A 16,713-nucleotide genomic window follows, 5' to 3' on the forward strand; every position below is an offset into this window, starting at 1 on the left:
TGTAAACTAGAGTCAGAAGAAATCTCAATAACGGGAATCCCAAGAAGTGGAACATCAACAACGTCCTCATTGAGCTCTCCATCACCATGAGCGTCATCGGGAGGACCATCAACAAACAGATCAAAGTCATCGTCAAAAAGATCATCGAAAGGCCAATCCTCAGGCGGGATGACCATGAGAGGAACGGGAGCGAGGATTGGTGCCACAACATGCTCACCATCGGGGTGACCGATGATAAGATGATCGTGAACTGGAATGGGAATAACTAAAGGATCCCCGTCTGGGATACCATCAGTAATCAGTAAATCATCTCCGAAATCAAGCAGCGCAACCGGCTGAAAGTCATCGTCGTCATCGGACATCAACTCTGGGTTACTCTCGGTATTGGAAGTAAAGATCTCCGGCTCTGGTGCAATCTCGTTATCTGAAACTACTACCATGGGATCATGGTCATCGGACAATCCGCTCTCTAAAGACGACATACCGCCTGTAACATAACAATCATAACATATGCACATATATTAACTACTAACATTACGCATGTAAACAATGACAATGTAATCATGTAATCATGTATCCTTCCTAGTCTCCCAAACTAAACCACCTAGTCTCTCAGACTAAGCTTCCCAGTCTCTCAGACTGAACTACCCAGTCTCTCAAACTAAACCACCTAGTCTCCCAGACTAAACCACCTATTCTTCCAGACTGAACCACCTAGTCTCCCAGACTGAACCACCCAATCTCTCAGACTGAACCACCTAGTCTCTCAGACTGAACCACCCAGTCTCTCAGACTGAACATAACCCCGGAAATGTGTTCCGTGTCTTTTCGTTTGTAAAAATGTTTGTTTTCCTGGATCTGGGCGTTTCGTGTATGCAATGAAAACATGTTGTAAAAACATTTCCGTGAGAGCCCTAATGATTGTAGTCTAGACTCGAGAAAGAATCCTAGTTTGCTATAATCGAAGCTCTGATACCAAACTGTCACACCCTGACTTTTGCGGAAGCGTGATTATGTGTGACTTGCTTAATATCATTGCATTCAATCATAACAACAACTATATGATAAAACCGAAGATGTTCATCCATTATATAAGTTTTAAAAACATAACAACATCATTGTTTTAAAACATAGAAGTCAAATTCGAGTACAAACCATGCAACTTGTTTTTAGAGTTCACAAGGACTCAGCAAAAGACGCTAAATAAAACCAGGCTTTGGAAGATGTGTGCCGTCCAAGATAAGACACACTAACCAAACCCTAAGACCATGGATGACATCTTTTATTCTCAAACAACACTTGAAACTCCCGAACGCCCGCCAGATCTACATCTAATTCCCTGAAATACATGTAGTTTGAAAACATCAACAAAAGTTGAGCGAGATCGTGTGCATGTTTCTGTGTATGAATAAACCTTTGTAATCAATGAAAGTATGTATGTAAGTTTGTAAATCCCGGTATGAAAGCAATAAGGAAAATAGATCATTAATGGTTTGCAAGGCCATTAATATGTGTGACGTGATGTAGGAAGGCTCAAACCTAGCAGACTTTGTATCGGGCTTCCGGCTGTAAGACATAGTCAACCCATGGGCCAAACCCTGGTCCAACATGGGCGGGGCTCGCTACACCCAAATAGATCTATCACTCATGTCCCTCGGTCCTACAACGAGGATTAATGGTCTTAAGCGGCATACCCACCACTCACATGATCTAGCACTACCCTTCCTTAGCTAACCATACCAAATAATAACGTTTGTAAACAGTCGTAACATGTACTTCACCCCCCGAAGTAATAAAACTGAAAACAGTTAAAAGAAAAGGGTGTCATGAACTCATAGTCTTGCGTCTTCAATCACCGTAACTCAAGCTTCTTCGGATAAACACGACTACCTACAACGTACTATGATCTATTAGACGAGCGGGTCGTGCCTTGACTTAGTATTAATGTCTTTGAGTTACGTTTCTTCGTGTCATTATATTATTCCAAGTTATATAATTATTTGTTAAAATAATAAATATTTTAACTTAAATTATATTTATTAAATTTAGGAATAATTATTAAAACAATATATCTTAACTTAATACTTTTCAAGTATTTATACATGTATTTCCTTCCCAAGGATGGGTGTATTTGTATTCGTATTCTTATACTTGTATATTTTTTCCATGTATGTGGGGTCGTATTCCGGTGTGTATTTATACGTATGAGAATATGTATTTTTACTGTATTCATTAAGTATTCTTTTACTTAATTTCGTATTAATTTTTCCGGAATATTATCTTTACTAAGAGTTCACCAATGTATATTTCCAAAATACATATACTTTAAGAAATATTACTTAGAAAAATTATTTATAATTTTTCCCTTGGCAAAAGTATTTGTATTTTCATATAAGTTCCAAAAATAATATATTTTGAAGTCAAACTTAGAAAATATATATAAGCTTATCTTTCTCCAAAAATGATATATTTCATATTTATTTGAGAAAATATATCCTTCATCCAAAAATATTGTATTTCACGTTTGTTTAAGAAATGTATATTTTCTCCCAAAAATAATACATCTTCTAATAATTTCAAGAAAAATATATATTTTTATTCACCCAGAATAATATATTTTCCTTTTGTCAAAATATGATATAACTTTGTAATAATTATAAAATCATATTTTTGTCTCCTTGGTGTCCAAAATATTATTTACCAAAATATACTCATGAATAATATTTCCGGAATATTTTGTAAGTTATATTCCTTAGTTTGGTTTCACCAACATTTTGTGTGAAATGTGTATATTTATCCCATGGAATTTTGGTAATATTTTGGATGGTAATTCTTGGTGTTTGGTGAGTTATATTATTTCATGTCCTAAGATAATATAACTAATACACAAAGTATACAAATAATCACACACATGGTGTCATCTAAATATATATTTCCCAAATACATATTTAGTCACTTTTATTTATAAAAACCAACCTTCAATAATTATAATTTTTGTAACAAAAAATATGGCAAAGTTTATGTGAAAATCCATGCTTTAAAATATACTTGTAAGTGTATGTTTATAAATATTTTTCTAAGTGTTTAAATTTTTAGAAAATTTTACCATAGTTTCCCCTAAAATGGAGGTTTCCATGTTTTCAAGCATATCATTTTCTTTTGTAAAAATCAACGCAATCAACCAATAATCAACAATAAACAACCTTTACTTACCAATTTTGCCAAAAATAAGCATAATCTAATGCTTCATGAACTTGAATATTTGTAAAAATTTGTAGTAACTTACTAGTGTTCTTAGTAAGTCTTGTTACCTTCTAAAGTGTGACTGATTCTTTAAAAACTTCATTTTTAAAGAAGATTGATCTTCACAACTTGTATTTATATTTTTCAAAAATGTTTCTTCATGGATCTTCCTTGTTACAGATATACTTCTACACTTGTTTAACCTTTAAAAATAGGGTTTATTTATGTAAGAACCAAGATTTAATAAAACTTGTATTTTTAACTTGGTTTCTTTGAAAAACCATCCATGAATCTTTAGATCTACAAGTATTACAACTTACTTTGATCACTATTTTTCAAGAAAACCACATATTCTTTCAAGTTCATGCTTCTTATGAGGATGATCCATTTACTTCTATCATGTTCATCCTCTCATCTTGCTAGATTATGTTTTTAAACATGATCTCGCAAGATCTTATGATGATCAACATCATTTTCACAAACAATCAATGATCAACAAGTATATCAACACATAAACAACTTAGTTTCTTCATTAATCATGCTTATGTTCAAGTTTACTTCTTGTGATTCTTAGTGTTCTTCAAAATTATAATTATGATTCTTCTTTTAACCACTTAAAATGGAAGTAAAATAGCAAGATCAAGGTTCTTACCACTAGCACAAGGCTAGGGATGATCAAGTGAAGAAAACAAGTGGGTAAAAGCAAATGAACAAGGTCCTTGAACTTCTGAAAGCTCCTAGCTCCTTTATGTAACTTCTAACACCTTTGTATATAGTTGGAATGGTTGAAAGATGGATGAAAATGGTCAGTGTGTGTGTGCTTGGGGTCGGCCGAGAACAAGAAGAAGAGAAGAGAGAGTTTGTGTGTGTTTTGATGTGTGTATAATGAAGTTATGATCATGTTGTGCATTCTTATAATCCATCTTAACACTTTAACCCTTGGTTATTATGTTTAGGAATGCATAAACATATATATTATAATATTGAAATCCAAGTGTAAGTTAAGTGTTTTAGTTATTAGATATTTGTATGGGGTGTTATGATGTTCGGACACCATAACTAGCTTGGTAATGTCAAAAAAGTGCTTCTAGTGAAAACTTGGTGTTTCGGGTAGTGTCCGGTTGTTCGGTTGGTTACCGGTTCGTTAAGGTGCTAAACTTTGCACTTTAGTGTGCTTTATGTACCCTTTTATGACACTTTTGATTCCCGACACTTAGGAAAGCATTCAGGACCACTTAAGCATATTTATGCATGATATTAGTGTGTTTAAATGCTGAAAATTGCTGAATTCAACACTTTATGTGAGTTTTAGGCACTTTCCGGCACTTAAACTGTCACTAGGAAGGCAGTTTTATGATCCTTACTTTCCTACACACTACACTAGTGTGACACTTGGTTTCTGGCTCATTTTGTGTCTCAACATACTGTCTGTCTATGTACTGAATTCTGTCAGCATTTTTCTGATTTATCTGATAACTGTGTTAACTGTGTTTCGTGCATCATTTGAGTCATATAAACTCTCATCCAATAATGATATGTCATTTAAAATATGTAATGCACATGCAGGTATAAGGGAGTAATCAGAAAGCAGTTCAAGTCATTAATTGTAATTCAACACAGTCATTTAGCACTAATCAGGGTTTAATAGTTGTATGAATACCTGGAATTTTGATAGTTGTCACATGGTTGGGGTGGGTGCAGCAGGTGTGGGGTTAGTGGTGGTGGTAGAAAGTTGGAGAGGGAGAAAGATGAGAAAGATAAAAAAAACTGATTTAATTATTTTAAATAAATGGGTAAAAAGACTAAAATATCCTTGGGTAACTCGATTTAACCAAAAATATAATTGGGTTAGAGCTAAAGAACATAACGTGTAGGATTTTGAAACGTTAAGTACAAAACTTGTCAACTTTCGCGCCAAAGGATACCGCCTGAAAATTGATATAAACATAAAGGCCAAAACTTTTAATTTACTCAAATTAATATATCTACACTAATAAAAGATTCAACAAAATGTGATATGGTATTTTCTTCTTTAATATTGGTATTTTGTTATTAATATAATATAATAAGATAAAATGTATCGATCTAATAATTCTAATATTATTAATTAATTAATATATAGCATTCGGATATTGATCTAATGCGTACGAGTCTAATCTATTTTAATAATATTTTATTAATATATATATACACATATATATATATATATACATATAGGATTAGGTTCAAACGTGAACATTTTCTCCAGCGTGAACTGCGTGAACTTATCTGGGCCCTTGATTTTGTAGATGATAGATCGTAGATCAATGGCAGAATTGTAATTAAAGGTTTAATAAATTTAATTTAAATTTTAATCAAAAGGGTAAAATAGGGAACTTTCATATTAAAGATATGGAAACTAATTAAATTGTAATTCCTAAAATCCCTATATCAGTTTCAATATATTCTAACAAACACACACATACACCGCACACACACATATCCCCCAGACGACGGCAGCAGAGCCGGTGACGGCACGGCGGCCGGCCACCGTGGATGGTGGTCTGTCGAGAGCTTACACTGGATGGTGGTCCGGCGACCGCACAACGTGGGACGTGGATGGTAAGTCTTTGAATCATTTTCTTTTCCTTTTTTTTTTCTTTTAGATCTTTCTAGATCCAAGCTTACACTGACGATCACCGGTTGTGCCGATCTTCCTCCGCCGCTAGCGGCGGTGACAGTTTAGGGCCGATCGTCTACAACAAAAAGTCATACCCGTTCCTCTTGACCAAAAGCTTGACATGCTATGGAGTTTCATTAAAGCGCATTTGAATTCAATAATTCTTGTTTTTCTTTCTGCCTGCAAGCAGGTAATTTTTTTAATTTTGTTTTTCAGTTTTTTATTTTGTTTTTTTTTTTTTTTGTAATTTGGAGCCTGTGACGCCTCTCTTGATAAGTGAGGTTTGTACACGAAGCGTTCAAGAAACTGCAGCCCGGGATCCCGTTAAAGTGCCTGCATGGAAGGATGAAACAAGTGAAAAGAATGTTTATATTGCAACAGTTTGTTGAACAAAGATCAGTTCTTTTTTGAACTGATGTGTCTTCAAGGGGCCTGGATTTCAACAAGGGGGTCGATTGGGTTGTTCAGGTGATCTACGGTTTTAATAGAAGTGATAAAATGGGTGGGTCGGATAATAGTCATAACGTGTTCATGTTGAAACATGCTGTTTTTTGTGTATACGTCAAGGCACGAGAGGTCTGTTCGTGGACCCAAGGTAAACCTGTGACATTTAGGCGCTGTACACATGTATATTCTGATTTTTACTCTGATTTTAACGCGCTGTACACATGTGTATTCTGATTTTGCTACGTTTTTAAGGCGCTGTACACATGTGTATTCTGGCTTTGCTATGTTTTTAATGCGATGTACACATGTGTATAGCGTCTGTTTTTGTGATATCTCATATTTTTTTTGTGTATTGAATGTGTAAAGTTGTTGATGTACACTTGTGAATTATGCACAGTACTAATTGCTGAGTTTTTTGTGTTATTATAGGAGACGTCGTAAACGAGGAAAGTGGAGATAGAAGGTCGATAAGGATGATTCACGTATGAGGTCGATAAGGATGATTCACGTATGTTTGTTTGCTTGGTCGATAAGGATGATTCAGCATACAACGCGGCGAATAGTTGTAAAAGACTATGTCTTTTTTATTTTTCCGATTATGTTGCGTTTATTGTTTTCACGAAACTGGAAATTGTAATTGTATGTTTTTTTTGGTTTGGCAAACATTATGGAAATTGTTATTTGCTTAATATAAAATAGTTTACAAGTTTTGTTTATATGTATGTATTATGTAGCTAATTACACATATGTACCATGCTGAGTACACATGTGTACTGTTCAATTCATATCAAAGTACACATGTGTATACCGTTGAAATCTGAAGGTTACGTGAATCTTAAAAATCATAATCCGAATTCTGGTGGTGAAATCTAAAAAATAAAAATGAAATAAAAGATAATGTGGATAATGAATTTAAAATAGGAAAGATGTAACTTAATTCAATTATTAAAATAATGATTTAAATCTAATTTTTTATATAATTACAATCATACCCTTAACAACTAAAAAGGAAATCAATGGTCCAGATTAGTTCACGCAGTTCACGCATGGGATTAGGTTCACGCTGGAACCCTACCCTATACATATATATATATATATATATATATATATAGGGAGAGGCTCATGAGAAAACTACATATAAATCAGAAAACTAGAAAACTAACTAACAAAGCCTAAAAAACATTCCAATTTTTTTACAATTTTTTATAAAAAAATCTCTACTATTTATATATAAAAAATATTTTTTAAAAAAAAACTTGTACTACACATGTCCATTATATGTGTACTACACATATGCATTACATGCTTAAAATTAACTTTTGAGTATAGTTTAGCTTTTAGGGTTAGGTTTTTTGGAGGTTTAGGATTAGGATTAGGTTTTGGGTGGGGGGGGGGCGAGGGGTGGGGGTGGGGGGGGTTGGGTTTTTTTTTCGAGTTTATGTTTAGGGTTTAGTTCTTGGTTTTCGGGAGGGGTTGGGGGAGGGAGGGTTTAGGTTTTTGGGGTTGGGGGGTTTAGGCTTTTGGTGGGAGGGTGAATTTAGGTTTTTGAGGGGTGTGGGGGTTTAGGTTTTTCGGGGTGTCGGTGGGGGTTGGGTTAAATGGTTTAGGTTTTCCGCATTAGTGCACATGTGCAGTACAAAAAAAAGTTTTTAAATTTTTTTTCATACATAAAAAATAGCGATTTTTTTTTATAAAAAATTGTAAAAAAAATTGCTATGTTTTTTAGGCCTTTTTAGTTAGTTTTTTGGTTTTCTCATCTAAACTTGTTTTCTCATGATCCACAACTTTTATATATATATATAGGGAGAAGATCATGCGAGAACCACCTCTTATTGTAAGAACCGCGAGAACCAATGTGAACACACCAAAAATGCATAAAAATAGCTAAAAATCACACAAAATTTTTTTTTTAATATTTTTTATATAAAAATCGCTACTTTTCGAAGCAAAAAAAAAAAAAAGATTTTTTAAAATTTTTTTTTTGCCCACTAAAAGTAGCGATTTGAGCATAAACAATATTAAAAAAAAAAATTTAGATTTTTTTTTTTAGATTTTTTTGATTTTTTTTGATTTTTTTAGGTTTTTTGGGGGTTTAGTTTTTAGCATTTTAGCTTGGGGGGGGGAGGGGGATTTAGGTTTTTTTTTGGGGGGGGGGGGGTTAGGTTTTTTTTAGGTTTTTTTGGGGGTTTTAGTTTTTAGCATTTAGCTTGGGGGGGGGGTTAGGTTTTTTTTTGGGGGGGGGGGTTTAGGTTTTTGGGGGAGGGGGGTAGGGGTTAGATTTTTTTAGGTTTTTTTAGCTATTTTAGGTTGTGCTCACATTGGTTTTCTCAAGGTTCTCACAATAAGGGTGGTTCTCGCATGAGCCCCTCCCTACATATATATATAGGGAGCCGCTAGAATGAGAACCAGCTCGAGTTGTAAGAACCGCGAGAACTACACCCCACGGAGCGCCGTTCGCCATGATTGTTTTTTTACAAGTAGATGTGTATATTATAAACACAGCCGTAAAAAATCATGGCGAACGGCGCTCCGTGGGGTGTAGTTTTTTACACCACAAGTTTGGTGAAAAAAAAAAGAAAAAAGAAAAAAAAATTAAAAAACACCAAACTTGTGGTGTAAAAAACTACACCCCACGGAGCGCCGTTCGCCATGATTTTTTACGGCTGTGTTTATAATACACATATCTACTTGTAAAAAAAATCATGGCGAACGACGCTCCGTGGGGTGTAGTTCTCGCGGTTCTTACAACTCGGGGTGGTTCTCATTCTAGCAGCCCCCTATATATATATATATAGGGTAAGGATAGTGTAAAAAGGGCCCAAAGTGTGAGAAGTGTGAGAAGTGTATTATAACACTATATAACACCATATAAACACCGTATAACAATATGTAACAGCATATAATACCATATAACACTATGTAACACTATATATCATTATATAACAAATATAACACTATACATCTATCATAGACGTGCTATCAGACAACCTATAGTGTTATATTTGTTATATAATGGTATATAGTTTTACATAGTGTTATATGATATTATATGGTGTTACATATTGTTATACGGTGTTTATATGGTGTTATATAGTATTATATATAGTGTTATAATACACTTCTCACGCTTCTCACAATTTGAGCACTTTTTACAGGATCCTCTACCTGTATATATATATATATATATATATATATATATATATATATATATATATATATATATATATATATATATATATATATATATATACTATATTAATAAGCATATCCAAAGGACTTCTTAAGGTCATAAGAATTTCCTTAAAACACCTCTAAAGCATAATGTACAAGTCTTTTAAACACTATAAAATATCACTTTCCACTTATACCCTTATTAACTCAAACAAAAACACACAGATCATGATCCTACCGTCCATCATTATCATGATCCTATCCTACCGTCCATTAACTCACACGGATCATGATCCCCACAGCTGTCCTACAATCCCTACTTTTGTACAGCTTTTGTGACATTTGAATTTTGAAACAAGGGTTCAACATCGATTTGAGGATTTAGAGCATTCACATCCAGCCCCCTAAAATTATACATACATTCCACTAAAAAACAACTCATATATCAATATATTTCCACTAAAAACAAATACTTTTTCTCTCTCCTTTTCAATTAAATAATATTTTTATACCTTTATCATTACATTTTTCTCTCTCCTTCACTCACAACCACTTTCAATATATATTAAAAAATTATATTGGGTGAATAGTGTCCTCCCAAATATACAGATGAACAGTAACATTTTCTCTCTCCTCCACTCACAACCATTTTTTATACTCTTTATATTTTAAAAACCCCACACTCACAATTTAGTTCTTTGGATGTGAATGCTCTTAGCTCCATCTTCTCTCTTTCTCATGTATATTGAACAGCTCCATCTTTTCTCTCTTTCTCAGAACACCACCGATTTGAAGATTAAATCTGGGAGATATGACGTCGAATAAGTTCGTTCTTCCGATTCAACAACCATCAGGTTTGTGTTTTTGAATCTGAGTATCCATGAGTTTTGGAACAATAATTATGATTTTTGAGGTCTAGGGTTTCAGTATCCATGAGTTTTGGAACAATAATTACGATTTTTAGATCTAGGGTTTCATAACTCACCAAATCGGGCATCGGGTAGTTTATAGGGAATCAAGTCTGCAAAGATCGGTGGCTATGGAGAAGAGTTCCCGGCTGTAGATGGTGATTGAGGTAGGTTCCGATAGACAAACTGAGGTATGTCCGGCGACCTCCTTTTGATTTGTTTAGGTCACACGCTATTGTTCAGAAATCTTGCTTTATGATAAAATAACTCAAATTTGGCGTTCAGAAATCTTGCTTTATGATTCTGTGTTGTTTATTTTGATTTGATTGGTTGATTTGCAATTACATTTTGAGTTTTGATGTATAGGTTGCAGAGTACACCAGCAGTTAACTACTCTGAGGATCATTGTCAAAACTGGGTAAAGATGGTGATGACTTAAGTTTGTAAATGACGCTTTGTTGAGTCACAAAAGCAACACAGAAAAGAGTCGGGTAATGTTTTAAAGTGGGTAATTTTATCATGGGTTGGGTTGGGTTGTGGTCGTTTTAATAAACTGGATGTATTTGGGTTGGGTTGTGGTCGTATGTATTTGGGTTGGGTTGGGTTGTGGTCGTACCGTTTTAAAAAGAAACGGATTTTTATAAACCGGTTTCAACCCAACCCGAAACCACCGGTTTCCCCATCACGCATCGAAAACCGATTTAAAAAAAGAACTGGTTTTTTATAGTTTAAATAAAACCGGTTCTTATAACTTTTAAGTGATTTTTTTAGTAAATTGTTTGTTTTAATCCAAAAAATGTATATATGTAAAAAATTCATTTTTTTATAACAGGTTTGAAGCCTGACCCAAACCGATCCGTATCAATTAGGATCTTAAGGCGATCAAACTGGTTTAAAACCGACCCTGTTAAAAAAACGATCTTTTTATCAACAAAAAACCGGTTCCGTTAAAAAACCCTGGTTCGGTTTGAAAAAAAAACAATTTGTATCTAATTGGCTTATTTGGCGTTAAGAAAACGAGACACTAGAATACCTCCTGCAGGGATTGTGTGCTGCTTTCAGAAAGCAAGAATACAAGAACACCATAAAGCCCCCACACATATGTAATGATGTTTGTTGATTGTTGAATGCTATGTGTTTGTTGATGCTATACTTCGATTTATGTTTTATTTTACTAGACGATATCTTCGGAGCAAATTTAATATTGTGATCTATGATTTTCATTTCAAGTTTGGTACCGGTTATAAGAAGTATTTTGTATGGTGCTATTTGAAGTAAAAATTTAATATTTCTGCATGATTGAAGTAAAAATCGCTAGGTGCTATTTGTAGAAAGGTGTGTACTGTATGGGGTATAGCCCGAGTTGACCCATTTACCCGTAAACCGATCAAAATTCCCAGCTCTTGTTAAATACTTCTGGATAAGTGTATTGAGATTTTTTTGGTTACTGTCGTTTGATAAATGACGTGGCTCTTTCTTAAACCAGGGAAGGGTTTCGGTCCAGGTGCACATATGCATGGAACCGATGAGGTTTGGTATGACGATGCGTCACAGGAAGCCATTGAAAACTGGCCCGATAGGCCTTCTGACCCGCCAAGAATGCTGCATTTGGGCGCTTTTGGGTGGGTTAACACGCTTCACCCATCCGACGATCATAATATTTACAGCTTGGAACTCCGAGAACTTTTAAGCTGGTAACATCTTCCTAAGGAGGGCCTTTGAATTTGTCAAACACTTTTGACATCTGATTATTACAATTTCAGACAATAAATAACATCTAAACACTATTTTTTGAGTAAAATGCCAATTTCGTTCCTGAGATTTGGCCAGTTTTACGACTTTTCTCTCGAGCGGTTATTACCGGTTATGGTTTCGGTTAATAACGGGTTCGAGTCTTAAGCCACTCCCGAGTTTTCTATTGCATTGCGGTTACTCCGGCTCTTATGAGTGCGGAGGCTGCAACGGTAGTCATGTGGCTGTTGGCTGGAAATTTTCTCGGGGAGCGCTTGGTCACTTTCGGATGCCTCGCCCGAGGGTGACTAAGGACCCATGGATGTGTCACTTCGGATGCATGTGTGTGCGAAGACCTCTCGCCTCTTGGAGTTAGTAGCCGTTCAAAAAAATATGATACAAAATATTGAAAATAGTTTAAAAGGAGATTAATGTTCATTGACTGAAAAAAGTTCATTTTCCATTTAAATTTCACAATTAAAGATTTACTGAGATTGGACGACATGAATTCCTATCATTAAAAATAATATGTTGCTAGCTAAATCTACTTTTTTAAATGTTTCTTGTGTGTTTATTGTGGAACTGTCTCTTGAAATAACTATAGTGATTATTCATGTATGAATTGAATTTTACTTGTCTGAAAAACTTTCTTAAATGTGTTAATCTTATGATCTTTATAGTTTATCTTGCTGAATTTTAGGACATATGATATGGATAATAAAGCAATTGGAGAAATAGGGTCTTTGGTTTTCATAAAGCAAGGTGCTAAAGTTGTGGGTAATTTTGTCCTTTTATATTTTTTTACTCATTTGACTCATTTGAAATAAAAACATAACAAGAATCGGCATATTTATATGTAAATGTGTTTGACTTTCAACTTTTAGTCACGGTTGTTGGCAATAACTCTGATTTGTTATTGTTTGTTATAATTTTAGGCATTACGGTTGTTGGCAGCAGCTCTGGCCAGCTTGCAAACCATTATAGAGACGGAACCAGGGCCCACATGAAGGCATTCAGGTCCCGCTTACTAGCATATTACCGCAAGTACAAGTAGAAGCTATTCTTTGGGGCCTCGTAACCGCATTAGGAAAGCTCCCTCCATATTGTATTCAAGAGCAGGTTTGTAAATATCACTTATGTGTGTGTGTGCGTGCACGGTTAATTTCTTAAAATAAAAACGATGAATTTTATTTACTTTTTTACTATGCTGTATCTTTTTGCAGCGAGTCTCTCAGGCGAGATAGTAGATGCTGCAGAAGAAGTAAAGAACTAGATGGATCTTCATCAGATAATCATGGATTTGCATCAATCTTAAATCGTTTAAAACGTTGGTTCCTGTCACATGCACAATATTTGAGTTTTTTTTCACAATTTTGGTGCTTGCTTTGGTTAGTTTCAATACCAGATTTATGATTCATGTTTTGTTTGTTTGTTTATTTATTTATTTTTTACACTTTTTTCCTTTAAATTGGTTTTTAATTACGTAAGCTGAACTTGTTTAATTAATTTGTAGGTGCCAAATCCTCTATTTGACCTTACTCGCATAATGTGCGGGCAATTTGGAATTCCATTTTGGGAGTTTTTTTTCGCAACCCTTATGGAGACGGAATCAGGGCCCACATGAAGGCATTCAGGTCCCGCTTACTAGCATGTTACCGCAAGTGATGTCGGAAGCGCACCAACAAAGACTGCAGTGAAAAAGATCAAGTAATCCGCCAGCTATCATCACGGTTGAGTGGAAAAAGTTGTGTGATAAACGAGTTAGTTAAGTAACACAGTCAAAGAAAGAGAACAGCAAATTAAGAAGATATCAGATTGCGCAGCCGGTGCGTTTGTGGTTGCGAACCGGTTTTCTGAGATTAAAGACGGTTTAAATAAAGCGCTGATGCAGAAAGACGCGGAGCTTGAATCAAGGTGAATTTTCTCTTTAATTTTTTTTATTTGTTTTAGTTAAAAATGATTAATTTAAATTTGAACCCTAATAATTAGAATGATAGAACCAGTATATGGTTTTCTAAATAACACCTGCTGGTCAACATGCTGTTTCAAAGTGTTTTGAGTCTGCGCGGTCGATTCTGAGGTTGATTTAGTAACTAATATTACACTAAGGCTTGATGAGCCCGATGAGCTTCACATGCCAAGCTCTAGCTCGGGCTCGATAAATATACGGACTTAATTTTAGGCTCAAGCTCGGCCCAGCTTGTTTCGAGCTGCTCAGCTTGTTTGCACCTCTAATTTTAGCAAGATTTTGCATGAAAAAGGAGTATTTGTGTTAATAATTTGGGAATTTTTGTTTGTGCAGGTGAAAACATGGGCGAAGCTATTGAACACGTTTTGCACAAGCGAAAAGCTTGAGCTCGAACTACTTTACAAAGTTCAAGTTCAGTGTTACGAAGATACGAAGCTAATGAAGTTGTTCCATGAAGTTGTGAGGTCTCTTTATGACCAAGACGTTCTTGCTGAAGACACGATACTTCATTGGGTCGCTAAAGGAACCAACCCAAAACGAAGCTATGTATATTTTATAGTCTCACGCAAAATTCATTTGAACTCGATCGATAAGAAACAAGAAGTTAGAGATCCTGATTTTTACGGTGCAGGCAAAGCTTTGTGAAGGCGTTGGAGCCGTTTGTGAAGTGGCTGGAAGAGGCAGAAGAGGAGGAATAGATATTTGTCCATCTTTTCTCTTTAATTCGAGTGTTTAAACTTTGAAATTTTCTGTTAACTTTTAACCTTGTTTTTTTAACTGCTGTTATTTGTCACAAATTTTTATGTTGCTGGATTGAATTTAATAATCTATGTTTGTTAAGTTTGACGACTTCTATGATCTTATCTTGTGAACGGGTTCCAGGGTAGTTTATTTTGGTCAACAAGTTGAGTGTCCTAATAGGCTTGAATTGAGCGGAAATTAGAATGGTACTAAGGTTCCCGGAGTCCATATGACTGACTGTAGGTGGTTGAGTCGAGCTGGTGCTATATTCGACTCAAACCAATCTTCGGTTCATCTAGCCTGCTGTCCTTTTCTTCCTCTTGATATTCACAGGAGTTTACTATCCATTAACTGAGAATGTGTGGCCTAGGATTTCCCCACCGTGCGTTGCAGTTGGGAATCCGTGTACGAATCAAACAATAAAGACCAGCTTTTTAAACTACTATATTCTATTACAATATATATTCAAAACCAACTTGTAATAATTAATAATGACCAGTTTTAAAACATCAATTTCAGAAAACGTAAAAGTAAATTTATATTTTTTTCGGTGGGTACTGGATTAGTCTGTTTTCTAAAAAGTTATGGCGCGAATTAGCTGTAAAACAATAAGGAACAAAAGCTATAATAGAAAAATGAAACTATTGGGTTAAAGGCCTATATTATTTAAAGTCTAGAGATTAAATCCTCATGACCAGTTTTGAAGTACCTTAACCGAAAATTTAGATTTTAGTTATGACCCAACTGAACTGAACCTTCTCATGCACACCTTTAGAATTACTAACAAGTGTTGTGTTTTTCGTTGCATCGCGAATTTGGTTTTGGTTATGGCTCAAAACCGAACCGCCCCGTACATAGCCCTAAAATCACTAGCCTAAGTGATATGTTTCCCGCCGCATCGCGCGGGTAAACGACTAGTATATATATATATATATATATATATATATATATATATATATATATATATATATATATATATATATATATATATATATATATATATATATATATATATAGGGAGCCGCTAAAATAAAAACCACCCCCAGTTGTAAGAACCATGAGAACCAGTCTCCACCAATCAGATTTTGCCTACAATAAGGGTATATCGGTCATTTACCCCAAATGTCATATCCTTCCTCTCTCCTCTCTCCTCTCTCTTTCTTTTAAATTTATAAGATGCAGACTATCAATCCATTTTTAAAATAGCATCTCTCATTCATCTCTCTCTCTCTTGAAATCCAACCCCCACACCCATCTCTCATTCATCTCTTTCTTTTTAAACCTGTTAAACGAAGATGATGATGTCGACGATTGAAACCCACCCCTGTTTCTTTCTCTTTCAATCACCCTGTTTTCCGATAACAACCACCAGACAAAACACCCCCCCTCCGTCTCCAAAGTAATCGCCGGCCACCCAACTGTGGTGGCGGCTCGTGATGCCGGTGGCCCTAAACAGAGGCGGAAGGCGGTGGTTTGGTGGCGGCTCGTGATGCCGGTGGCCCCAAACAGAGGCGGAAGGCGGTGGTGGGGCGGTGGTTTGGTGGGAGTTGTGCAGAGGCGGAAGGCGGTGGTGGTTTGTGGGGAGACCGGTGGGTGGTTTTTTGCAGAGATCGGTGATGGTGGTGGTTTGTTACGAATGTGTAAGTAAAGGTGTATAGCGTTTAGTTATTCGTAGATCTGAACTTCTGGACCTTTGTCACCACTTGTGGGTGTTTTTTATGATGCTAGTTATTTTGATTTATTCTGTTCTTGATTTTGTTTGGTGGGTATTGATTTATTCTATTCTAGATTTTGTTTGGTGGGTGTTGATTTATTCTGTTCTTGATTTTGTTTGGTGGGTGATG

At 35.3% G+C, this 16,713-nt stretch overlaps 1 protein-coding gene across 37 annotated transcripts; it reads left to right on the top strand.

Annotated features, from left to right (window-relative positions):
• Positions 1 to 10,201: 10,201 nt before the first annotated feature.
• LOC110941443 lies at positions 10,202 to 14,981 on the top strand. Of its 37 annotated transcripts, none has more exons than XR_004894438.1 (9): positions 10,203 to 10,374; positions 10,525 to 10,619; positions 10,795 to 10,919; positions 11,471 to 11,531; positions 11,915 to 12,936; positions 13,095 to 13,278; positions 13,383 to 13,547; positions 13,673 to 14,073; positions 14,462 to 14,981. XR_004894438.1 is itself a non-coding variant. In XM_035990732.1 (8 exons), exons 1-5 carry the CDS (start codon positions 10,787 to 10,789, stop codon positions 13,211 to 13,213), a joined length of 525 nt encoding a protein of 174 aa, XP_035846625.1. In that variant the 5' UTR covers positions 10,627 to 10,786; the 3' UTR covers positions 13,214 to 13,278; positions 13,383 to 13,547; positions 13,673 to 14,073; positions 14,462 to 14,981. The 37 variants fall into 37 exon arrangements, 3 of the variants coding, with proteins under 3 accessions (XP_035846625.1, XP_035846626.1, XP_035846627.1); XR_004894442.1 differs by having other exon boundaries at positions 10,206 to 10,374; positions 12,860 to 12,936; XR_004894443.1 differs by having other exon boundaries at positions 10,206 to 10,374; positions 12,860 to 12,932.
• The last annotated feature ends 1,732 nt before the right edge of the window (positions 14,982 to 16,713 follow it).

The sequence above is a fragment of the Helianthus annuus genome, chromosome 5 (assembly GCF_002127325.2).
Source record: "Helianthus annuus cultivar XRQ/B chromosome 5, HanXRQr2.0-SUNRISE, whole genome shotgun sequence".
Lineage (NCBI taxonomy): Eukaryota > Viridiplantae > Streptophyta > Magnoliopsida > Asterales > Asteraceae > Helianthus > Helianthus annuus.